General features: G+C 35.3%; 2 protein-coding genes across 10 annotated transcripts in view; one reads left to right on the top strand and one right to left on the bottom strand.

The window, feature by feature from the left end:
* Nucleotides 1-7,565, top strand: part of LOC145943019 (uncharacterized) — a 21,093-nt gene extending 13,528 nt beyond the window's left edge. For 3 of the 4 annotated variants that reach the window (XM_083050211.1, XM_083050210.1, XM_083050213.1), the window contains 8 exons: nt 77-488; nt 627-3,320; nt 3,429-3,532; nt 3,627-3,726; nt 6,782-6,863; nt 6,932-7,094; nt 7,226-7,321; nt 7,395-7,565. In XM_083050211.1, coding sequence (XP_082906337.1) covers nt 77-488; nt 627-3,320; nt 3,429-3,532; nt 3,627-3,726; nt 6,782-6,863; nt 6,932-7,094; nt 7,226-7,321; nt 7,395-7,529 — 3,786 coding nt within the window. In that variant the 3' untranslated portion in view covers nt 7,530-7,565. The remainder of the gene's footprint in view (nt 1-76; nt 489-626; nt 3,321-3,428; nt 3,533-3,626; nt 3,727-6,781; nt 6,864-6,931; nt 7,095-7,225; nt 7,322-7,394) is intronic. The other variant, XM_083050212.1, reaches the window with a different exon arrangement.
* On the bottom strand, nt 7,437-25,640 carry LOC145943018 (rho guanine nucleotide exchange factor 10). Of its 6 annotated transcripts, none has more exons than XM_083050203.1 (15): nt 25,504-25,640; nt 23,551-23,735; nt 22,984-23,297; nt 21,916-22,200; nt 21,581-21,744; nt 14,770-14,977; nt 14,446-14,683; nt 14,164-14,346; nt 13,764-14,060; nt 13,564-13,656; nt 13,256-13,480; nt 12,967-13,128; nt 12,588-12,800; nt 12,110-12,424; nt 7,437-11,942 (listed from the first exon to the last, which is right to left on the bottom strand). In XM_083050203.1, exons 2-15 carry the CDS (start codon nt 23,656-23,658, stop codon nt 10,065-10,067), a joined length of 4,683 nt encoding a protein of 1,560 aa, XP_082906329.1. In that variant the 5' UTR covers nt 23,659-23,735; nt 25,504-25,640; the 3' UTR covers nt 7,437-10,064. The 6 variants fall into 6 exon arrangements, with proteins under 6 accessions (XP_082906329.1, XP_082906330.1, XP_082906331.1 ...); XM_083050204.1 differs by having other exon boundaries at nt 25,399-25,526; XM_083050205.1 differs by lacking the exons at nt 21,581-21,744; nt 21,916-22,200; nt 22,984-23,297; nt 23,551-23,735; nt 25,504-25,640 and adding an exon at nt 19,307-20,582.
* Nucleotides 25,641-25,701: the final 61 nt, after the last annotated feature.

The following is a 25,701-nucleotide window of genomic DNA, read 5'->3' as shown; positions in this document are numbered from 1 at the left end:
AATTCGTTTCCTTTTTAGGGGAAATTAAATCATTACTTATCATACTATTCAATATCGATATTTTACATTTTCTTAGACTCGAGAAGCAGAACGAAATGCTAAGCATATCCAAATGGACGAAGCCAGTCTTATCAATGATTTTCGTTCAGTAATATCGAAATTAAACTCGCGTGAAAAGTTGGACCTAGTCAGTGGAGCGTTGAAAGCTTTACAAATCGAAAGCGAGACGCATGAGAAGGTAAAAAACCATAAAAAATCCAACGATCAACTCGAGAAAGTCGATGGTATCGAATATAACACTTTAACTTTGAGACATCATTTGGATAATACAAGTATGCTAGAAAATAAACCGAGCGATACGACTGAAGAACTTTCGATCAACAAACGTGAAATAATATTACAGCAAAGAATAGAGGAACTCCAAAATGAAAATAAAGATCTTTTGGACGCTATGGAAAAATTGGACGAAGAGCATACGCAATCGATCGGTAAGTAATAGTAGTAATCTTTGCTTAGATCTAGCTCAGCTACTATCAGCGTTTTTACTTATTGATTAATTTTGTCTCTCGCTACCATTTTTCTACAATTTTAAAAAGCTATAGTAACATAAATTTCGATTTGCACAGAAAAACTATTGTCGCTCAGAGAAGAAACTAATAAAAAGCATCGTTCTCTGCAAAACGCATACGAGCAGCTTTCCATAGATTACAACAAATGCCAGAAAAAAATAATTGAATTTCGTAACAACGATGTGAAACTCGATGAAAATGCTTATACCAAAACGAGTCATCAATTTGTTCAGACCGATAATTTAGACAATTTAGACAATTTAGACAAACACACTCAAATAATGGTTCCTTTTCAAAGAGACGATATGGTGTCGGAAACAAGCGTTCTCGATGATATTACTCGGAAAATTAAAATGATTTTAAAAAACTATACCATAAGCAGTATCGAGCCGGGAGAATCCATTTTTGAAGCCATCGCGAAACAATACGTCGATACTAGATGGAAATTAGACGTTCTAGAAAGGAAAGTAACTGAGATCACTAGAGATTTAAAGGAGACCAACGAAATGAAAGATAGCTTACAAATAGAATGCGAGGAATTACAGTCTCATATCGATTCGTTATTGTTGGAAAATCAAGTTTTAAAATCGAGTTTACCATCTATTCCCGAAGCAAGCGAAGAACGAGTAGTCTCCTTAGAAACGGAAGTTGAATCTTTGCGGGAAGAAGTGAAACGACTCTCGGCTGAAAACGAAACGATACAAGAAACAAATACAACTTTGACGCACGTTCTACAAGATGAGGGAATGTTTTCGGCAAATCACGATCAAAAAGATGTAAATCGCAAAATAAATCATTCATTTATACAGGAAAACATAGAGCTTCCAACATGTTTAAAACAGAATAAAGGCTCGAATGAAGATGTGGTGTCGATCGAGCAATTACAACTCGATCGTGAAAATGTAACGCGAGAATTAAAGTTGTCGGTATCCAAGACGAAATTATTAGAAAATAATCTTGCATCGTTGCAACAGGATACTGTAGATAAATTGGCAGACGAGAATAAAGATTTGTTACAGAAGAATTCGCAATTATATAACATAACTTTACGAGAATGTAGTCTACAAGAAGAGAATGATTGTCAATTGCTCGATTTACAAGAACGACTTGACATAGTTAATCGCGAGAAATTCGAGTTGGAGAATGACATTTTACACAAGGAAAAAGAATTGGAAGTAATGCAGATTCAAATGGACATGAAACAATCTCAAATAACAAAATTATATCAAGATAATGATAGATTGATAAAAAAAAATATATCTCTGTCGGAGCAATTAACTGCTACGCACGATGAATCATTGGATAAGATTGAATTGTTGAACACGGAGATGTCGTTGCTTCAACAAGAACATGAAGATTTGAAACAGGAGGCATCGATTTATAAAGAAGAATTGACTCGGACAAAGGATAAATTGTACGAGGAGCAGGAACGTTATGCGAAATTGGAAAACGAACGTTATATCTTAAAAACGCAGTATGAACAAGATGAACTAGAAAAGAAAAATATTCAAACACAAGCGATAAGCATGGGAGAGCTTGAAAATGAATTGAGTCTTAAACAATCGTTTATAGAAAAGTTGACTTTTCTACGAAACAGATATAAGCTTTTAGAAGAAGAAATAAAAGTTGTTCGTATTAAAGAAACGCAGTTGTTGGAATCTCGAGAAGACTCCCCGCCAGAGATATCTTCAAACGTAGATAAAGCAAATAAAAGTTTGCAGGAAGAACTTTCAAGGACTGTTGAAGATAATTTAAATAGTTTAGAAACAGAAAACATTATACAAGCGAAAAAGCAAGATTTAGTGCCAAAGGATACATCGAATAATAATGACCAACAAATATTTGCATCGATTATCGATGAAGAGAAGGATATCATCAAAGCACGCAACGAACACATGATGAGTGAAATTAATGAATTGCGTAGCAAATTACAAACTGCTATTGAGAATAGTAAAGAGTCGGCAGAGATGGCTAAACAGACCATCGAGGGCCTCTCTCATCTCGTTCGGGAAAAAGATCAGGAGATAAGCATTCTACAAACTGAAGTAGATCGCGCGAAGACTATTATCGCGCAAACTTCCAACGAACTTGTCGTAATCAGAAATCAGAAGAATGAATTCGAACAAATTATTTCTGCGAAACATAACGAAAGTTTACAATATCAGAATGAAATTCAAACGTTGATTCAACGCATGAATGATGAACAAGCGGTTCAAATCCAAAAATTAATTTCCGAGCAAACAGCGAATAAAATACTTGATGAAGACGCAACTCTGGAGGAACGGCAAAAAGATGGGGAAAGCGTCGAAATTTTGGCTCTGACGAAAAAATGCGATGCATTAGAAGCTGCTTTGGTACAAGAACAGTCCAACAATAGAATTCTGCAAAACCAGCTCACCGAAAGTCAAAACAGAGAAGCTAACTCTGTTAAAGAATTAGAAAGACTGAGGACGCATTTGGTCGAAATAGAATCGAGCTATACGGAAGAGGCTCTAATCGCCGAAAATAATCGTCAAGAATTAGAGGCGAAATTATTGCAAGCTGAAGAGAAAGTAAAGAGTAGTTCAACTGCTTTCACATCGGCAAATATTCGGGCAAATCAGCAAATAGAAACGTTGCAGCAACAAATAGCTCTGATTACTCAACAAAGAGATCATATACAGACAAAATTATCTGCTGCAGAAGATAATATTCTACTACAATCTGCCTCTTTAACTAATTTGCAAATAGTTTTGGAACAGTTTCAACAAGGTGAGCAATAGCTTTTTAACGCATAAATATCCCTCTCACAAATATCATAATTATATTTAGATTCTAATTCGATACTATATAATATTGATGACACGCCAAACGTTTCAGAAAAAGAACGCGACGTTGAGTCAGTTATGGAAAAAATTCGGTCTCAGCTCAATGAAGCATATAAGAAACAAGATGAATTTCTAAATGAAATTTCGATTCTTAAGGTTTGTCTTTATCTTTCGTATATTTGCACAATGATCTTATTAAATTTGTCTTTGCTTATAAAGTTAATGCACGTGTATATATATGTATTTACAGCAACAATTATCCGAGGCTAAAGAATGCTTGCAAGCTGCCTCGAGACTGAGCGAACAGCTTGAGAAGAAAGACGAACAAATCGAGCGACTCGACGAAGAAGGTAACCATTTTCATAAATTATATATAATATTGCCTGCATTTTGTTTCTTGTTTATAGCATGATTAGTGTTTTTAAATTAAATCGCATCGTTTTATTTGCATCACAAGAAATAATTTGAACCAAGTTTTTTTCTTTCACTGTAATATAAAATATAGACCGAGCATGTTTTTATTTTATTTACATATTTGTGCTTTTATTTTAATCCATTGCGATTGGTTGGTGAAACGTGAGAGATGAAAAGCATATCGGAGTAAAATCACCGAAAACAATATTTAAAAATATTAGTCCGTTTGTCAATATCACATCTTGAAGAATTAATTATAAATAAATATATATATATATATATATATAATTTTATAGAGTATGTAAACTTTCTCTTTAAAATTATAATTACAAATTCTTCCATCAAAATATATCATATGTAGGATCGTATTATTACATTATGAATCGTATAATATTATAAATATCCCGCAAAATTAAGTTTATAATATGTAGAGAAAAATCCTATATTCCGTATTTTTTTATAATAATAATAATAATAATGATGATGATGATGATAATGTAATAAAGTTTTAGCAGCTGCTGCTACAATATTTCGGTAATGTTCGGACATGCGCACTATTCAAAACCCATTAAATTTTTGTTCTGCAAATTTCTGAATCAAATATATCAACCATATAAATATACATATATATATTTTTTGTATATGGCTTCTTTGTAAATAACATAAAGCTACGCATATGCAGGCACATACACAACATGTAAAAAAATGTATAAAATTGATTATTAAAATATATTATTATATGTACACTTTGCACATACACACATATAAAACTTTGCACACACACACACACATATATATGTGATTAATACACTATATATACATGTGAAAAATATAATTAATACACTATATGAGTGCATTATCGAAACACAAACGAATTCTAGTGTAAAATTATCAATGTGTGCGCGTTCTGTGACTAATCTGCGAAAGCAAACACGTATTTAATCTGGTGATGTAGTCAAATATCAGCTGGTAATTCTGGGATTGTGACAGTAGCCCAGGATTCTTGCTGGTATCTGGCTACGAACTGGATCATCGCCTTTGCATACTCACAAATCACGTATTGGTTTTGATTCATGCAATTGCCACACTGGTGCTGGTACTACGTTTTTGCACTTTACTACATTTTCTTGGTGATTCCTAACGAAAAAAAAATACGTTCAGGAACTAGAAAACAATCATTAATTTTGCACTTTTCTTTTCATATATGTATAAGAATGATTGAGACGAATTATCTTCACTGCCTGTTTTTTCGATTTGATTGAATCAGTCATCGTTTCATTGTGTCTTATTATTTCGCAACTATAATTATTAGTCCAATTGTATGCGAATGATTATATTTATATCATACAGATATATCGTATTAGCGAATTTATCTTGCATATGTAGCAGGTATTATCTTTTTGATTGATTGAAATTCATGAGAGTGTGAGATGAGACCATGTAACGGTTCTCCGGCAATAATATATGACTTTATATACACATACATTATACATATACTGGAATGCATGCACGAGAGATAGCAGAATGATGTATCGAGTAACACAAAATATCAGCAATTACTTTGAAAGCTATCTGTAACTCTCATAACTAATTGTATTAATGATATGATAATATACACTTAAATATAAAAAAATCGATACACCAGAATAGCGCAAAACGACCGTAATCGTGTGCTAATTATAAGGATTTCATTGCGTCTCGCAAATAATTGCCATTGCTTCCATTTCTGATTCCTTTGATCGGCTAAAAGCGTTCAACTAGTGCTTTCTCAATAAAATATGTCAAAGTTTTTCTGATAATGATAACCGAAATTGGAAATGGAAGAATTGACAATAGGCAAATTGAGTTATGAATAGATGACACAAAAATCTCTCTTATACTCTATTTGATTTCAAGTAGATTGCATTGTTATATCAATGAAACATTTTTAACGTATTAGAATATATATATTGTATAGAGTATAGAGTGTATATACTAAATATAAATATGTATAATAACAAACGTGTATAATAATCCTAACTTGGTAGCGATGACGTGGGTAATCTCATGCGGTAACTGTGAGCGTGTAAGTACAAAAAGCTCATATTACCTCGTGGGGTTTCCCACTCGTTACCACGATTCGTCAAAATTAACAAAAACTTTTAATCAGTTAAAAATTATTTTTGCATATATCAATCAAAGTAATCGGTCATTTCTCTTCGGCTGTAATAACTCGGTAGCATACATATATACTCTTGTAAAAATATGTTTTTACGTACAATTTATAATCTGTGTAAATTTAGACATTTTTTTATACATTTAATATAGAATTGCAATATATATAAAACATTGTGTGTGTATGCGTGCGCATTGTCTTGGAAATACTCTGAACGTACGTTTGAACGTACTCTGCTACGTATAATTGGAGTACAAATGATGATTGAAACGCTTCTTTAATCCTATATAGTGGCATGCGCGCGACTTTAGTTTTGTAGAACGGCATGATAAACGAAGAATGCAGCATGAGTAATTAAGGCGCAGGCGAGAGTATTGCATCAGGTACTGGTGTGATGTCGAGGCAACCAGTACTTGTGTTATACTTACGCTCGTGTCTTTTCAAACTACCAATTCATCAACGATGGATCGCGCGCATGATGTACATAGAAATCATATTAATTTTGCATAAACGATGTTTCGAATAAGCATCGTACATAAATACATCCACACCCACACACACACTTACACATACATTTTTACGATTTTTATTAATCGTACTCCGTAAAAAAAAAAGAAGAATGAAAAAGAGCAATCTTCTATATACATAGAATATAGAACACATTCTACATTCTATATTGTATATATGTGAATGGATCGATTCAATTACTATAAATACTTTCCTTTTTTCATTTTTTTCTCGGATTCAAATTTATTGTTGTTTAAAAAGCGCCCGAATAAAAATAAAAACAATTATTATATATTAATATCGACAATGTATACTATATTCGTTTCTAGTTGCACGATTGACGACATCGCTAAATTGTGCCGAGCAAAGAGTAAAAGAGACAATGGAGCACGATGAGGAGAAAATTGACAAGTGAGTAAATAATCTGTTTCTAAATAAATAAACAAGAATATATCTTTTTGAGTAATTTTTTTTTACAGAATTCTTATTAAAAATCTTCTCTTGGGTTATTTATCTTCGACTACATCGGACAAGTCTGCGATACTCAGGGTCTTTGCTAATGTTTTGAATTTCACCGACTCGGAAAAGGATAAAACTGGTTTGAACAATGCGACGACGCAGAGTGGCAGTACGCCTTTAAAGGTATACAGATTAATTTACTGATATCTATTAAAATTAATTTATCAGTATCAAAATCAATTCAAAGTCTCGTTTGCAATTCGTAATTGGACAATTCAGACAATTGCAGTTTCGTCATGATACATATTTTGCAGTACCAAGAAGCGTCTTTATCGACAGCTTTTGTGAGATTTCTAGAAAGTGAATCTAAACCGAAGCCTCAGCTACCACCTTTGCCGATTGTAAATTCAGTGAGTAACAACGATTTGCTGTGACGAGATTCTTCTCATTTAAAAACATTCTCATTATGCGCTTTAATTGCAGTCTTCGTCGCGGTCAGGATATAACAAACAACAGTCTTCATCATTGTTGTCCAACGTTGCTCTTCCAACATTTCCAGACTTTATTCCGGCCAGAAATACGGGATCTATTTTGCAGGAAGTATTAAAGGACAGTTGATATTAAACGCATTATATAAAAAAAAAAAAAAAAAAATGTACAAATATTAGAGATTACAATATATTGGATTGCATTTTATACCGCAATATTGTATCGCCTGACTGCATTCCATTCGAATCATCTTTTGCACATTATCCGATTTTTTTTTTATAACCAACTGCGTGGTCAATACATATATGTGTTGTACATTTTGCGTGTGTATGCGCGTGTTGGATAGAGAAAAAGAGATATTTTTGTTCGCTTGAAGAACTAGTTTTAATGTAGCCGTATAAAGTTACAATGAACAAAAAAGTATATTATACCGTTGCTTTCTTTTCGATAGCAAAATAACAAGATTCTCTATTTATAACGCAATGACACAACGTCGTACTACAAGTAATAAATACATAGTAAAGTTTCATTATACAACTAACGCGCGTACTGGGGGCATAAATACAAAATTAGATCATGTATATTCGAACAGAATTAGTGTACAAAATATAAATCTATTCAACGATTTCATACACTATTATCATTTTGCGAAATATATATGTACATAGACTTTCTGGCACTCTTCATTCGATCGTATCAAAATGGGGTAGCATCTTATAAAAAGTTGGATATATTTTTTTCATTAATAACTGTAGCTATAAATTTTTCAATAATTATCACAACAGATGCAAAATTGCTAATTAATATTTTTATCATAATATGAACATATATAAATATATTTATTTGTTTATTTATATTTAGTTAAGTCCAGAAAAGTGTTAACAAATAAGTTTTTATATAATTTATCGAAGAATTGAGAAATTTATAATTAATTATGAAGAAATTCACTGAGAAAAAATTTAATAAATATTGATTTCCATAATTATTTTCTGCAAAATATTGCTGTGAAGAAAGCGATAATTTGAAGATTTTATAAGCGCTCACGGTTTTTTAATTTTAGTAATTGTTAAAATAGATTGTTAAATGAAAAGATGTTAATTTCTATTCGGCCAATATTAATGGATCGTTTGCCTTTATAAAACTTGTAAATAATGAGATTCTAAGTAGCTGTTCGGGTCTGGCATATCGTAAATATAAATGTCTTCAATTTCTTTAAAGGAATATACAGATTAATGTGATAGTAGTCTAACCAACGAAAAATTAATTTTTATACCAATATAAATAATGTAAATGCGTTAGATTGCGTTGATTTGCATTACGCGCATTATGAAACTTTATATATAAACACATTTATCGAATATCGAGACGACATGTCTGTTAAGCTTGTTGGTAATTTATCCACAACTTTATGTGTGACTCGTAATTAGTTTCAAACGGCAAATATAATTGTTGAAATATTACATTTAAATCTCGGCCAAGAGCGATGCAAAAAATTACCGTTTAAAACCAAGAATTAACGTATGCACGCCTGCGGGCGCGCATACATTTTAAAACAAATATTGCATATAAAAAAAATGTTTAAAATCAATTAATGTCCAGACAAGTTTTCAGTGGGCTAATTTTTGCCAATCAATGTACGTTACGATAGCTTATAATACGTAGTAAAATACAGCAAGTAAATGCAGCACACAATGGTAAATATTTTGCACATGTCTTAATCCAGTATAATCCAGACCCAATCAACCATTTGAATTTTAGTTACATATGCGAGCAACGATTTCAACGATTTATCTATTAATTTTAACGAGATTGAATATATGCACTCTGTAAACATAATATTTCTGTAGCAAATATTCGCATGACAAATATAACAATATGAAACGTTTCACATTTAAGCGTAATCCTGTTTTTGTGCGCTTTCTCATTATTTTTAAGACTTATCACACATTTCGTTAAATACTAACGAGATTCATCAATTGATATATACCCTGAGCAGGTATAAATTTCGAATGATTCATATCTAGAAACGATACATTGTACTGTATCGATACGTTGTATGTATGTACATAATATCTCATCGTATAACGTTATTACATAACTATAGTCCATATGCAATGAAAGCATTCATTTTTGATAGGCAAGAGTATCTGCTGCTACTTACAAAGTGTATATTAATCTCATCGTAAATTGCAACGCGATATATATTTTGAATTTGTTTACTTGATAAAGTGTCAATCTTTCCTAGAAAAGTTGTTTGTTTAAAAAATAACGTGTAATTAAACAAAAGCACCTATAAAACAATCTGACAATTATATGTATACGAGAAATATTTAATATTCTAATACTCGAGAGTTAGACTTGTTTCTTTTAGCATTCTCGATTCTTGTCGGTTTAAAAGATATAATTCGCGTATAGCAATTTGTATATTAATTATGTCATATTATAAATAGTCAAAGATACAGATACTCGGTTGCCACAATTCTAATTGAATCACATGTCATGGGCCTGATATAGTCCTACAATACAATAATGAATAATCTTATCTAAAGCATATTGTTTTGGTCCTATTTTCTGATACTACGATGCACATAGATATCAGTGTCAAAGTTTCGCTTCTGTGATATAATAACTGATGTATAACGATAAGTCTAAGGCGAACAAATATCACAATTTCATCTCCCATAAGACTATATGTGCGTCATTACTGTTGGGATCTTTCAACGCATAGGTCGATTTCGAACTTTTGTCAATATAGGATTGCGCGTGTAGTTGTCTCCAATTGACGTAACCGCGTCCACCCATTAGCGTCAACACCGTTCTTTTAGGTTGTTCTACTTGTTGCGTTTTACCATTTTTCTTACCATTCATTTTAACATTGCTCGCGGATGTTGTTTCCCCCCCCAATGCGGACTCCATTGCGCTATTGTTAGTTATAGAGAGATCGTAAGGACCGTTACGACTAGCTATACTACTATTACGCGATAATTTTCCAGTTTTCAGAGATAAATTTTCTTCCGAAGATGTGTACAAGGAGCTCGCGTGAGAATCTACCGACCAATTGGAAAGATCCAGCGATCTAGGCCTAGTTATTTTCATTTTCAATCTACGATCCAAAGTACTTACTTTATTTGGTATGGCTGCCAATTCTGGGTCGCTTCTTCTCAATGTTTCGTAAATAGGATCTATACCCGAATTGTTTTCATTTTCGTAATCCTTCACGTACATCAGTTCACCGTAAAGTCCGTAAACGTCACAATTCTCACCGGAACTCTGCGAACTGGAGATGGAGCTTGATAAAAATCCACAACCAGATCCTAATCCCTTCGGAAGCGTTTTCGAGCCTCTACATTCGTATTCCTTACTTCGCTTTCTTCTCAACATTACCGGGCTTCCCGTCAACTGTTGCTTAAGTTTCGCGATATTATTAGACGCAGTCGAATCTAAACTCGTTCTATCTCGCGATTTCTGTTCGACATCTTTCGTTCTTAATGGTACACTTTCGTCATCATTGACGCGAACATTCTTCGCGGCAGAATACATTGCACCTTTCGTGTTGTGTACCGCCAATAAGAAAGTAATCGGACCAAAATGAGCGTGATACGAAATATTGACGCGACCACTGATGATTGGCACTCCCTCCAAACGCGGTAATGGAATAGTCAAACTAATACCTACATTAGTGCCGACCCACAAGAGACCTTTGCACGCTAAAAGCGCCGTAACCGTAACCGCAGTTTGATTATTGATAGCGAGAGGAGTGCCACCGCACGAGTTGGAAGGATTATTCATTTTCGTCACTCGCAATACGTTGGACGCTATATTGATGTCCTGCAAATGTTTGAACGTTTCCGTGTGATAGAGACAAACCGTACTCGAATTTTTAAGGGCGACCCAAAGACCGACCCCGGAATGGGCCATGAGTCGCACATTTCCGACGTGTTCGTGTTGCGCGCTAAAGCTCTTGTTGATTTCTCCCGAAGTGGCGTTAAGTACCCAAACCTTTTTGCCACAGGCGGCATAAACTGACGTATTAATTGGCATTAGGCACGAGACAGGATCGTTACCGAGTGATATAACGAAGGGATCTTTGAGGGCCCACATACCATCGGCTTGTCGTTTAAACAAAAGTAACAAGCCCATGCCCAAAGCTACGAAAACATTGTCGCAATGATATTTGATTTCTATTACAGGTCCTGAGACGGGATAATTGCCGATTTCTTCTTCCTTTTCGGGTTCCGTCGCGGCATAAATTATAATTTTCCGAGAATCCGTACCCATCCATACGAGATCACTGGCGAGCGTGGTAAAATCGTTGGAATTGGAAACCCCTTTTACGAACTCGATAGCGCTCACTCTAGTTTCGACCAGATCGAACGTAGTTATGCGTTTCAAACAAGTCGCCGAGGCTGTTGTCGACTGACCAAAAACTGTTACATGACTGGATATGCCGTCTCCTGTACATATCCACAAATAATTTTGACTTCTACCGCGTCGTCTCGTGGAACGTGAATTTTCAATGGAATAATAACAACCGCAACGTACCTGTAATCAAAACATTGCGATATTGTGTGTATATTATAATAATAATAATAATAATAATAATAATAATAATAATAATAATAATATGTACGCGCGTATGTACATTACATTTTTATGTACGACATACAGACATATATACAAATACATTTGATATTTTCGGGCCAACTTACTTCGGTCTGATGTTGCGAGCGGTATACGGCTTGCGAACTAACGAAAAGTGGCATTTTCGTAGATGGCCTTTGCTCTTGTTCAGGTACTTCCCACGATGGAGAGTTGTTAGGATCCAAAGCTAATTGCGCTAATCTAAGTTCGGTTATCCAATCCTTTTTCACCAACGGATTTTCCGTTTGAAATGTGTACATCTGACCTTGCTTTGTGACTAGTTGGAGACAACAGCTATCGGCCCATACCATATCCTCGTCTTTCTGCTGTATCGACATTTGTATCGATTGCAGAATTTGCTTGGTAGTCTGGAGTGTCATTCCCTTTGAATTCAAACAAGAAATAACAATCCAATTAATTTGTTTATAAACCAATCATCGAATTTCTATTATATGAATATAAGTAGTATGCACGTATATATGTGTGTGTGTTTCAAATAAAATATGTAAAGACATAAATGACAAATTTATCATTTTGTGTCCTTACCTCGTATCTACCCTTCAATTGGACTACTAAATCGCTTATTCTAGACATGACTTCGTAATCGTGCATAAGATCGTTCATTTCTACACAAAGGCTATCCGCGTCAGTTGCTTGTCCACACTCTCCACCGCTTTTGTCAGATTTTAAACTACCGCCTTTATTCAAACCAGCGGTGAGTAATCGACTTAAAGTCGGAGAAGCGCTAGTATCTTGAATCTAAAACAAAATCATTAAGCTATTAATTTTGCATATGTATTTTAAAGAGAGAAATGTTTTTATTCTTATAAATTGATTTGTATTTAACAAGATTTAACAAGACTCTGTAATATGTGTAATGTAATCATTGCAACATATGTAATGTAAAATTTATTATTATACGTACTTCGATATCCGATACCGGATACGTCCATTTCAACGTTAATCGTTCGTTTCCTGAAAAGTCTTCCGTCGATCTCGGAGTAACGGAAACGCATACTACTAAATCATTTAGTAACAATAATCTTCTTCTTTTGGATTTCGTTATCATGCCGTTCTGATTGAATTCCTATAATAAACAAATTGCATACGTTATATTTATTTCCTCGATTCACTTGTTACTATATTGTTGATACATACATATATATGTAAATAATATTGCGTTTGATATTATGTGTTTGATGACACAGTCTTACCAATTGCGTGACATTATCTTCTCTAATAAGATAGCGTGACGACGAAGAAAGCGGACGATGCGATAATTTTCCGGAAACATGCCGCAACATTTCTTTAAACGCTTGGAATTGCTCCGCTTCTCGTTTTCTCTCGTTTAGCATTTCGGCCAAACTCTCGAGTTGCGTTAACGCCAACTGTAGAGACATTCTATCATGGTGTCCTTGTGGTGTATGCTTTAATAAATCCTAAACATAAGATATAAAACTATTACTTTGACGACACTGAGTGAGAGAAGGTAATTTTTCGCATCTCATTAATAACAACTCACTTGCAAAAATAATATAAATTGTGGAAACCTTTGTACAGGCTTAACCATTAAACCAAAGAAAGATAATCTGTCGTGGGCACTTATTTGTTTCACCTACAAGGAAAAGGAAAAATATATACATGTATGTACGCATGTAAATAAATCAACGATTGCGAAATTAAAATTTGAGATATTGAGAGACGTGTAAATCAAAGTGGTACCTTAAAAAAGTCTGCGAGTGCGGTCTTTCTCTTCGATTCTTGTTTAGCTAAATCCATCGCCACAGAAAAGTTGTTTATAAAGCCGCTGTAAATGTCAAGAACAATGGCTTTGCTGAAACTCGCAACGAATACATCTCCCAACTTTTCATCCTTATCCCAGGATCGTACGCATTCCGCCAGAGCAATTCTAAATAACGTATGACATTGCAAAATTTCGGGCAGTCTATGAAACAATGTCGCTATCTTAGACTGACTCAGTATAGGCGGTGAAGATTCCTCCAATGGTTTCTTATAGTCCTAAAATGAAAATGGAGTAATTTGTAATTTATATGAGAGAAAATTGCTCGCGTCTCTCCTCCTATACGCTCAAGATGATATTATTTTCGATATATATACGTACATTTACTAATCTCTGCAAAGTAGATACATAACTGTTTTCGGAATGTACGATCGCGGCCACGATATGTCGACGTTTCAATTGTTGGGGAGACAAGTTTGAAGGTGGTGGCGGAAGCGTAGGTGGAGCTTGTCTTCGTTGTTGCATGCACTGAAATTGTATCATTGCGCTAGTCTCTTCGTCGACCTAGAATATAATGGTTATCACCGATAAGTACTCGAATAAATTAATCGCACATCGCGCGATTAATTGAAATCGAAATTGCACAAAAACGGAAATGCTCACTTCGCAAAGCTGTGGCATTTGCGATGTTTTGACAGGGCTGGTTAAAGATACCGTATCCGAGGAATCTACATCGTAATGATGCGTCGACCCTCTGCGAATACTGAACCATCTCGAGAGACGTCCGTGATTCCCCGGAGATTCCAAAAGATCCGCACTATTTGCCGGTATATTCTGAAATCGCCACTTGTCGCAAAGCGTACGTGCCTTGTGCAACGTATTTCTCAATTGACAATTACTTCTGCAAGGAGCAAGTGACAAATTTTCATCATGGACGTAACACTTTACCAATTTATGTAACGACTTTATTGACAACTGACAACTTACTTAATACTGATATTACTCTTTTCGCTTTCATCATCGGAAGAGATATCGTGATCCGATGCCGAACACCAAGAGTCCTCGCTTCTGGCGGATTGCGTGGACGTGTTGGACCTGCTTGTCTCTAGAGAAGGATGACGCGCATTCCCACTGACAGTTTCCATTTTGCCGGGTCCTACGTCATCCCACGATTTGCACCTTGAACGAGGCTCGTCTGAAAGAGTACCAATAAAAACTTGAATTGACTAATTAAACCTATCTCAACTCGATATGTAGAAAAGAGTCTTTTTTTTGCTTAGTTTGTACCATTGTAGTTTCGTTACCATCTATCTATCTATCTATAATAAAACTTGTAACAAGTAGTACTCTTGAGCGCGTCATCGGACCAACTATAGACGTCTGCTATGCGTCACCTCTTTGAGGATGGACGATATGCTTTTCGTATTTTATTCTCTCAATCACGAGATTGCGATATACGAGGAACAGAGGGGGAGAGGGGGGGGGGGGGGGGAGAGAGAGAGAGAGAGAGAGAGAGAGAGAGAGAGAGAGAGAGAGAGAGAGAGAGAGAGAGAGAGAGAGAGAGAAAGAGAGAGAGAAAACGATTCAAGGATTATATAGTATACGACGAATTTTTGACGGATGTGTGTACGAGAGATCGAGCCGGTTGATCGCAGGCGCGGAAGTGTCGCGTCGCGTCGCGTCGCCTGTCGCCTTGCTATGCATCGCCTGTTTTATTGGACCTTCCGCTGTGTTGCGCGCTCGTGTTACTAACGTGTTAACGTCGCGATAATCATCTGATTAATGCGACGCACTTTATATATTCCCACGTTCTCGTCGCATACGTAAAGATGCATAAAGTAAAAGCGCTTTGCGATACTTTTTACGAGACACCGAATATCAACGCGTATTCCGCGTCGTATCAATGCGGACGCAATCTGAAATTGGATCCCTGTCAACTCTTTTATCTCGAAGAAACAAAGGAATATAAATATGCATGTATGTAAAGCGCTGATCATCGGAAATTATTACGTAAGGTCGATTTTTAATCCGCTATCGCGCCGTGTAGAAAAAGTCTTTTATATAGTTTTGTGAACCAAAGCTATGTAGGTCAACAATAATCAGGGAAACGATGGATATATTATCACATTTTTCTCGTGTTATTTCGCTGCTTTGAAATACAAAATTTAAAAACAATAAAAATTTTATATATTTATAATACACAGAAAAATGATGACATACACAAGCATACACGCACATTGGCGGTTTCAATCTCACGTGTCACCACAATTATACACGAAAACTGATACGCCTACTCGTTAGTTACCCAATACTTTCACATGGAAAAATACGGCTCATCCGACTCGATGGTATATGTGCTTTCGCTCAACCTACGCACCATCGCGTTACGTGTTTGCGCGTGTAACGCGTCGGTACGCACGTGTGTGCGTATATATATACTTACACGTACGCACCAAGATCCAAGGTGGCTCCGAGCAGGTACGAAAGCAAACGCAGTGCCGTTCACGAAATGCCGCGCGACGTAACAATAATAATGCATAGTAGTCGAACAAAACGAATTACGGACGTAACAACGCTGCCGCGCACCGATACTATTTCTCCGGAAATAACGAGAGGAGAGCCGCGCGTATCTATCAACCTGCTCGCGTGCAAGAGAGGCGGATGACGAATGAACTCCCTCCCTGTGCTCATTTCTATGCGCGTACGTACATATATGTATATCGAAGCTATAGCCGGCTAAAAAGCTACGCGTGACATGTGCGCTCGTAATAGTATATTTTCACATATTGTTTGTCTTTAGCTCTTCATTCTAAATCTTTGTCGAAAAATTTTTTATATTTTTTATTCCATCGAGGTGTTTTGTACAGCGTGTCCTCCAATGCTCCGAAATTGGTGCATTTCATTCCGTATTGGGGGACAAACGAAAAAAGAATAAAATGTTCATGTTTCACTTTTACGTTAAACATCATAACAAGAGACAATTATTTTATACAAAAATTTAAATTTTAACGAATTAGAAAGAGCCATCCATGTGGATGCGTCAGTTTCAGGGGAATTAATTTTTTGTTGAACCTGATTAGTTGTGCATAGGGCACAAATTTTTCTCGATATACCAAGGAATTAAATAAAAAAAAATCAATTCGAGATTTTTATTTTAATAAAAATAAAACCCTCCGGACTTCCCTAAAAAAATAAAATAATATATATATATATATATATAATAAGAATAATATGAAATGAATAAAAATTAGTTGCGCCCTGTTTACTACTAATTACGAAAAATAAATTTTACCTAAAATTGACACACTACCATCTGTGTCTAATTCTTTCTAGCCCGCTCTCCTATCCCCTTGAAATTTAATTTGTATTTCATATTGAGAGCCATACTAAAATTCTTAATTATTTTATATAGTATATACATATCTATTATCTATATATGTAAAACGATCGAGTTTAGTAAACATGACAAGTCTAGTAAACATAAAAATATCTTTCTTTTTTTTTTCTTTCCTTTCCATTTGTAAAACGACGTTTTGCGATCACAATTGTACGAAACCATGCAAATTATAGATTGTACGCAAGCATCTTGGCGAATTTATGCTCGAGATATTCGCCAATTTCCTTTCACTATTTCACCAGTTTATTTACAGTGACTATGAATATGGAGCGAGTGGTACGGCTTTCAACAACGCGAAACACTGCAAGTCCACGTGGCATTTCAATCAATATGTATTTTTGCGATAAAAGCACGCCTACAACTAGCAGGTTGAATGTTCTTTGAACATTCGACAACATAAACATATTTATACAAAGTTGTACGTATAATAAATAGATATATATCCTAGATCAAATTATAAATTATTATCTTCTCTCTTCGTTTGAATTATTTTTTATTTCTTTATAAAAATTCGTCTCTTTATAAAATACACACACATGTATATACATGTGTGTACATAGACATTATTTTAGATATTTACTATTGAAATAAAGAGACAATGACATATATATATGTATGTATGTATATATACGAATAATGAAAAGTTGTGCAGCGCTCAAGGCGTAAATAACGGCGCGGCATCTTTCCTGTTTTTACAATTAGTGTTACTAGATTTCGCGATGTTTCTCGTATTCATCGATCTCGCATTCAGCAGCATTCAGCAGCATTCAACAGCATTCAACAGAGTGTGTGCGAGCAACGCAGCAATTTTCCGTGTCGCTAATGCTCATACGGGTCAGAGAGCGCCCATGATATAATAACACAACAAAATCAAACATTTTTCTGTTAGTGGATTATGATATAGGTAGGTACCTTTATATTTTACATAATATATTGTATAATAAAGCTGGATTTGGTAAAAATAAAAATGATTCAAAATGATCAACCTTTGAAAAAAAATATTTTTAATATAATAGAAACGAACGGTTGATACTGGGGTGTTATAGAGGCACTTCAATAATTATTTTGTCTGCTGCACTGTGTAATTAATCGATTCTATATTTTAAATTATATAAATGCGATTTGTGCAGCAAGCACAATTTTCCAAAAAATGTTCCGTTCGATTTTTATTGATCACCGAAAATAATTATTGAACACAGAATCGATCTAATTGACGTAATCTACGTACTAGACAGAATCGACAAGAATAATGCATGGACGAAACGTTACGTTGATAATAGATAATGAACACAAACGCAAGCAATGCTGACACAATCGTTACATTTTTCAATCAAAGCGGGTGTTTCATACGTAATGATAACTGATATTATCAAATTATAATAATTAAAACTATAATAATTAACTATTATGCGAGGTTGTCTATACAGCAATATTTTTGCGTAAACTCGATCATCGAACTTGTATTCAAGATGTAAATGAAGTGCATCACTATAAAATGTTGGGTTTATATGTACCAATTGTTCGCAATTAAAGTCTATAGATTATTCCCGAATGTAATCTTTCGATTTATGATTCTAGCTCTGGGTTAAGCTTTAAGAAAAACAAACAACAGATAATGTTCCTCATCTCTTTTTGTTACGTTTTGTGCAATATTCAACTTAAACTTTGATAACATTTTACTTTGATAACCAGTACATGCGCGTTAATTAGAAATTTATATCGATATGCCAACATAATTTAATGTCGTTGTATCGACATTTCAATGTTCCCGATATGGACACGCGGTTTCTGTCTCTGTGTTCCCTCTCTGTCTCTATCTGTCTCTCTCTCTCTCTCTCTCTCTCTCTCTCTCTCTCTCTCTCTCTCTCTCTCTCTCTCTCTCTCTCTCTCTCTCTCTCTCTCTCTCTCTCTCTTTCTCACAACACATAGGAAAGACTTCTTTAATTGCACGATAAAGATTATTTATTTGAAAGAATATCATATATGGATAAACACATATTGGACTGCATGTTGGACTGTTTTGATTGCAGTGATTAATATTTAATATCAAAAAAGGAGAAACATAATACATAACACACACACACGCAAAAGGAAGAAGAAAATGCATTATAAATAATCACTACTTACATTTGATGAGGACAACCCCATTATGCAGTTCCTCCATCTCGCGGAGGCGCGAATGTTCTTTGCGATGATTTACTCGTGCAACTTTCTTTCTCTCTCGTTCCTTTTCTCTTTCTCTCTCTCTCTTTCTCACTCCATCACTAACTTAACGCGCGCGCGTATTCGCAGAATACAATTACGCTACCACACGCGAATTCATAGGCCCGCGCGCGCGCGCACATTATATACACATACGCCTCGATTACGCGATATTTATGAGGTAAAAATCATATCGGGCACGTGCGCACGCGGCCCGGCCGCGGCCCCCACGATTAATAACGCCGCGGCATACAGCGATAACGAAGACGCGCCGCGTTTCGCAACGAAGAAGTACCACAGCGGAGCGAGCAAACGGAGCGAATCAACATGGCCGCGCGCTGCGTGTTCTGTTCCGCCCCGGCCCTCCGCGTACTCGCTCCTCGCTCTACGTACACTGACGCGAGGAGATTGGAGAAAGAAGAAGCGAAGGGCACGCAAAGAAAATAGAGAGACTGAAGGGTGTACGCAGAGAAGGAGGGAGAGAGGTGGGAGGAGGAAGGAACTCGCTGCGCGAGCGACTGACACGACCCAAGAATGTGTAGCTACCAAATGAGAGAGAAAGTATATATATACGAGCGATCGAGAGTGAAACACATAACGCGGCTCTTGTCGCTCGCTTCGTCTCGCCTCGTCTCGCCACGTCTCGCCGCGCCTCGCCACTCGCCATGCCTTGCGTCGCGCAGCTGTGTGTGTATACTCGAGAGAAAAAGATAGAAGAGCGAAATGTAGAGGTAGATGGACGAGACGAGACGGCGAATGAATATAAAAGAGAGGAAGAGGCGCGGTGCGGAACGCATGAGAAAGGACAAAGACCAGAGGGCCGGGGAAGGAGGGGGGAGGGAATGAGAAAGAGAAACATGGCGTAGGTAGAGTAAGATGCGAGACAATCTCGCTTCGAAAGACCAACAGGTGATGTGTATGTACATACATGTACAGACACATGTATATTGCGTGTGTATGTGAGAGAGAAAGAGAGAAAATCTCTCTTGTATGTTTAAAAATGTATGCCAAGGAAGATGTATTATGCGCGCGCATAAAACATATTATAAAGAGTATTGTTATATAAATTAGCATTGGCGTTTAATTGCAAAGATGAATTTCTCGCTATAATTTACTAGAGTCTCGATAAAATGTTACATTTAAAATTTTAAATATACAAATGCAACTCAATCGGTACATGTCTCAACGACAGTATCAATTCCAGCTCGTCGCTATATTGCGTAGACGGAGCCACCGTCTGCAATTATAATTATATAAATATATAAATTAATATATATGTGTATATTTGAAATAAATGTGCGAAAATTAAACATCTTTTAAACCCGAAACTCTCGATGTCTTATATTATATACGAAAAATTTGTAAATGCGCTTAATAGTTCAAAGTTATTTTTCACTTGAAAATATATCAAGCAATATTTCATTTATCTCCATTATAATCTTCTCCTTTAAATTCGAAAGTAAGGAAATAAAACATTTTACATTTTTTTTAAACCAATCATTGAACCGTGTTGTACTAAAAAGGTATATTACAATGAGTACAAGAGCGTTAGATGTTTATATGACATATAGATGAAAGAAAGGAAAAGGAGTGAGGGAAAGAAAGGAGGGGACATTTCACGTGATCTCGCATCTGCTTCTCCATCGAGTGACCACAGCTGACCTCTTCCAAGTACCAATAATTAACTTTATTCGCCAAATGCACACGAGCGCATGAAACGAGTATGAACACTCGCGTTATACTGCGCGAACAATGTATTTTTATAAAAAGAAACACTATGCATACTCATACTAGTTACATACACGACAAAACACTTTCTAAAACAAATATACGGAAAACATTTTAAAATTTATCTTTCAAAAATTATATAATTCTTTTTTATCTTGGAGAAAACATGTAAAATATATGTGAATCTTTTTTCTTAAATCATTGCCCTTTCATTTATTTTTGAGAAACATTTTCAGGGAAAATACGTCGTCCGCATTCTTGATGCGCGACAGACTACGCATCAAGAATTTATAACGAATCGCTCATACTCAAATTCATAGTCGTGCGTAATATGAAAACCGACTACCGGGCACACGATAATCATATTTACGAAACGACGAAACGCGACAACGATCACGACCGATGATTTGGATAATCTATATATTTATGTATATTTACGATATATAAATCAAAACAATCGATTAGACTCACCAATGATCTTGCTGTTGCTGCTACTGTTTCCAAAGGAATGAAGTTTTTTCCAACCTTTCCAGCCTTTTTTCCAAATCATGGCAGCTTTCGTTTTACGTGGAATACCAATTAGTTCCATGCCGCTCGTTTTCCCCATTCCTCTTCTTAAAGAACCCAAGCCTGACCTGCAGGTAAAAAATAAACTGTTTGACAAACTGTATATGAGAAGTTTGAATTATAAGTTTGTGGGGAAAAATTAAGTCTTGTTTCAAAATATAGCGTTTTTATACAATACAGAAAATGATATTAAAGCAAATAAATATATAACAATCATAATATAACTCTTTCCAACACACCTGTAACTCGCGCTAGAGCTTCCACTGAAACCACTGTCCATGTCACATCCGCGCGAGAGTACATCATCGGCGTAACTAGTCGAAGGCAGCAGTTCTTCGGTCGAAGTTTCATGAACTTTCTGCGCTATTTGTTCCTCGTTATTGTCAACCGCAGTTGGCATCAACATTGCCTCTACGCTTAGGTTAAGTTCCCCAAGCACACGACGATGTCGCGATTGTACGCGACGTACCTCTTCTGCCACAAGTGACCTTCGCGATCCGTGCAACGCGCGATGACATTGCTTGCTGAAAAATTTAACAGCGTTCAAAGGAATATAACTTTAGTTTGCACCTCACAATCAGTTTGATTTTCGATCCGATTATATTTAATTCTTATATCAATATTAATATAATTCCAACAGTTATACTGTATTATCTATTATATTATCAAATGTTTAAACTATAATACAAATATTCTACACTATATACATCTATAATTGTATATAAATTCAATTTACATTGATTTTAATGTGTTCTCAAGAAGAAACAGTTACCAGAAATCAGGGAGCTATCTTGCGTAGTCTATTTCGCGACAACGTATGAAATAATATAGTTATGTATTTAGCGATGTTCTCAATTTGAACGCGCGTATAATTTATCTCGTTTCAACGACTTATGCGCCAGTCAAAGACACTGGATAAATACATAATCTATATAACTTATTTTCTTATTGTTTCTTTTATTATTCGAGTTAATCGCTATCTCCGGCATCCGCTAGGAGATACATTGAATCAGGGGAGAGTGAATTGTATTGTTCGCATACATGTCACTCGCTTACATTTGCGAGAAAATTTACTTTACCATTATTTATAAACTCAATAAACATATGATTTTAGCTAATATATTTCTAAAAGAAATGTAATTTATGTTTTCTTTATTGTAAAGTTTCTAATTTTCAAATATAGACACTGAATACCGGATATCGTGTTGGCAACTTGTATCGAACAAGCATTGAACTCTGTTAAAATAATTGTTATAAAATTAACAATAAATTAATTTATATGGATGAGATGTCTTAGTAATATTTACCTGATTTCCGATATCTCTTCGTAAATATTTTCTTCCGTGCCATAGCAAGTTGTGTAAGTGTGTCTCTTCAAAGGATCGGATCTTATTGGCTGCAACTGTTGTTGTTGTAGCTGCTGCTGCTGTTGTTGCTGCTGCTGTTGCTGCCGTTGCTCCTGCTGTTGTTGCTGCAAGAGCGCTTGTGTCGGATATGCGACATGAAAGTGATTCGAATCAGACGGGTAGTACGCATACGAATAATCCAGAAGCGGATGTTGTGGAGAAGTCGTGATGGGTGACACCGGTGATACCGGTTCCATTAAAGCGTTGCGCGATATCTGTGGAAAAAATAAATTAGTGCCGCGCGCGATATATAAAAATAACTTTTTAACACTGCTAACATAGTAAAGAGTATTACAATGTTTAAAAATATATGAAAATAAAAAAAGTACAAAATTGTTGTTGACTTGTATCTTTGATTGTACTTTGCTTAATCATTTCTTGTTACGCACAACTAACGTTTATATACATATGTATTATCATTTATCAGTGAAATTAATAATGTGTCTCCATAGTCTCTTCAAACTTTACCTGATTGTGCGGCGGTGGATAAGGTGGAGGTGGGGGAAATTCCAGGTTGACTATTCGCGGCGACGAGACGCCCGACGTCATTCCTGACCCCCCTAAAGACGAAGCCATGGCACATCGTTCGAGGAACTTTGATTAACTAAACTTCGCGGTTCTTTTATTGCTGTTCCATCCGGCTTTTTCTTTCTCTATCGTAAGAAAAATAAATATCATATATAATAACACATTGTCCACGTTTTACACATTCGAAACAACACATTACAATGTGCTCTAGAAAACAATAGAGACGTTGTTCTTAGTTGTTCCTTTGTTAAAGATTATACGATGTTATTTAATACACTTTGAATACGAAGTATTATGAAATTCATTTCGTGAAAATGAGAGCGGAAGTGTTTTACGTTTATCACTTGTGATGTCGAAAAATGTAATCGGAAGGAAGCTAAATCTACGCACATAACACATGTATAAATGATAGATAAGCACGTAGTGTCAACATCAAAAGGATGCAGGTGTAGACGCGTTCTATTCTAAATACTTCATCAAATTTTGCTAATCACGTGTAAATTATTGCAGAGAGAAAACAATTGGCTAAATGTTACAGCAACATATCATTTTATGTAATATTCGTTACTTATTCAATATTAAATCGTTACACACAACTTGTATATATAATAAGTAATAAAATTGTATAAAATATATTCCCGAGGATATCAATCGCACTAATATAAGATATTAAGCAGTTGATTATATTACTCAATTTGTGATATATAGAAGCTTAAAAAATGCGCACACACGCGCACATAATTCTACACACACACACACACACACACACACACACACACACACACACACACACACACACACACACACACACACACACACTTTTGTAATATTTTCCGAGTTTCATAATATTACGATAAAAAAATTGCGAAAGCAAAGAGAGGTATATATTTGCAGTTAAATAATAAATAAACTTAAAGCTAGCAAGATCTAATTGAACGTAAAAAAGACGAAACAATCTTGGTATGGAAAACTCTATAAATTCCATATTTTTCCTTACACACACACGTACACACATTTTTTGTGATAATATATATCTCCTAGTTATCCATGACAATTTACACATTAATCTTCACTTTACATGTAACGATAATGTTTTGATTATTCGCAACAGTACAGTGAAAATTGAGAGATTTGTAATTATAAAAAACAAAAAATGTATATGCGCGTAACTCTTTTATTATAAACCAATCTTTTACTATTCGAGCAACTATAATATTACGAAGAATACAAAACTGATTAGTTAATTATTTAAGAAATTTCGAATCAACTATGTGTCATGTGAGACACACACACACACACACATTTTTCGTGCAAGCGCGGGCGAATATGCGTGCACGTGTTGAGTGTGTGTATAACAGCTTGTAATATTCTCCATTTTTTCAACAAAAACATGTATTATAGTCAAGAGAAATTGATTAACAAAAAATGTTTATATATAAATTTTTACTCATATACATTTTGATTAAATATTGTTCATTCTTGCGTCCATGAACAATATAATTTTATTAATTATAGAAAGAAACAAATGAGAAATCATCCAAATATGCTATATTAATATATCACACGCGTATACACGCACAAACACACACACAGACACGCACATACGCACGCACATTCCTCATATTCATAAACAATAAAGAAAAGTTAATAATCTTCTTCTTCGGCACTTAAATTAAATCTTGAACAAGAATTAGTCTGTCTCAAAAAAAAATTTTTTTTAATTGTATAAATATTGCAAAATAATATATATTTAGAGATATGGTAATGATAATTAGACAATGTCTATACCTCGTATAAGCGAGACGAACAGACCACGAACGCGCGACAGCGACATACAATCCAATCTCATTCCAATCTCACGCGTCTGAATATTTTCCAGCAGAGCTTTCTTACCCTTTGAATCGTGGAGCAGAAAGACCGATTTGCTGGACGATTATGCACAATGATCGAGTGCCACAAAGTGGCCCGTCGGGCCACACACGAATAACATACGAACCACACAAGAACGAATTCGTTTGCGCCTCGTGCTTAGATAGTTTCGCGTTCACGTTTGTTGTATGTGAGATTGTGAGATGTGAGCAAGCACGCCCC

This window comes from Prenolepis imparis, unplaced genomic scaffold (genome assembly GCF_030444845.1).
Source record: "Prenolepis imparis isolate NDT839.2.m4 unplaced genomic scaffold, iyPreImpa1.0 SCAF_11, whole genome shotgun sequence".
NCBI classification, from domain to species: domain Eukaryota; kingdom Metazoa; phylum Arthropoda; class Insecta; order Hymenoptera; family Formicidae; genus Prenolepis; species Prenolepis imparis.
Note: the sequence above shows the minus strand (reverse complement) of the source record. Positions and strands in the feature narration are given on the sequence as shown.

Bases quoted from the DNA above. Each gene is read 5' to 3' on its own strand.
- LOC145943018 (XM_083050203.1), bottom strand. From the start codon at position 23,658: ATGGCTTCGTCTTTAGGGGGGTCAGGAATGACGTCGGGCGTCTCGTCG. The intron at 22,201-22,983 runs GTAAATATTACT...TAAATTTTTCAG, and splicing joins GAAGAGATATCGGAAATCAG to CAAGCAATGTCATCGCGCGT. The intron at 12,425-12,587 runs GTAAGGACACAA...TTGAATTCAAAG, and splicing joins AATTGAAGGGTAGATACGAG to GGAATGACACTCCAGACTAC.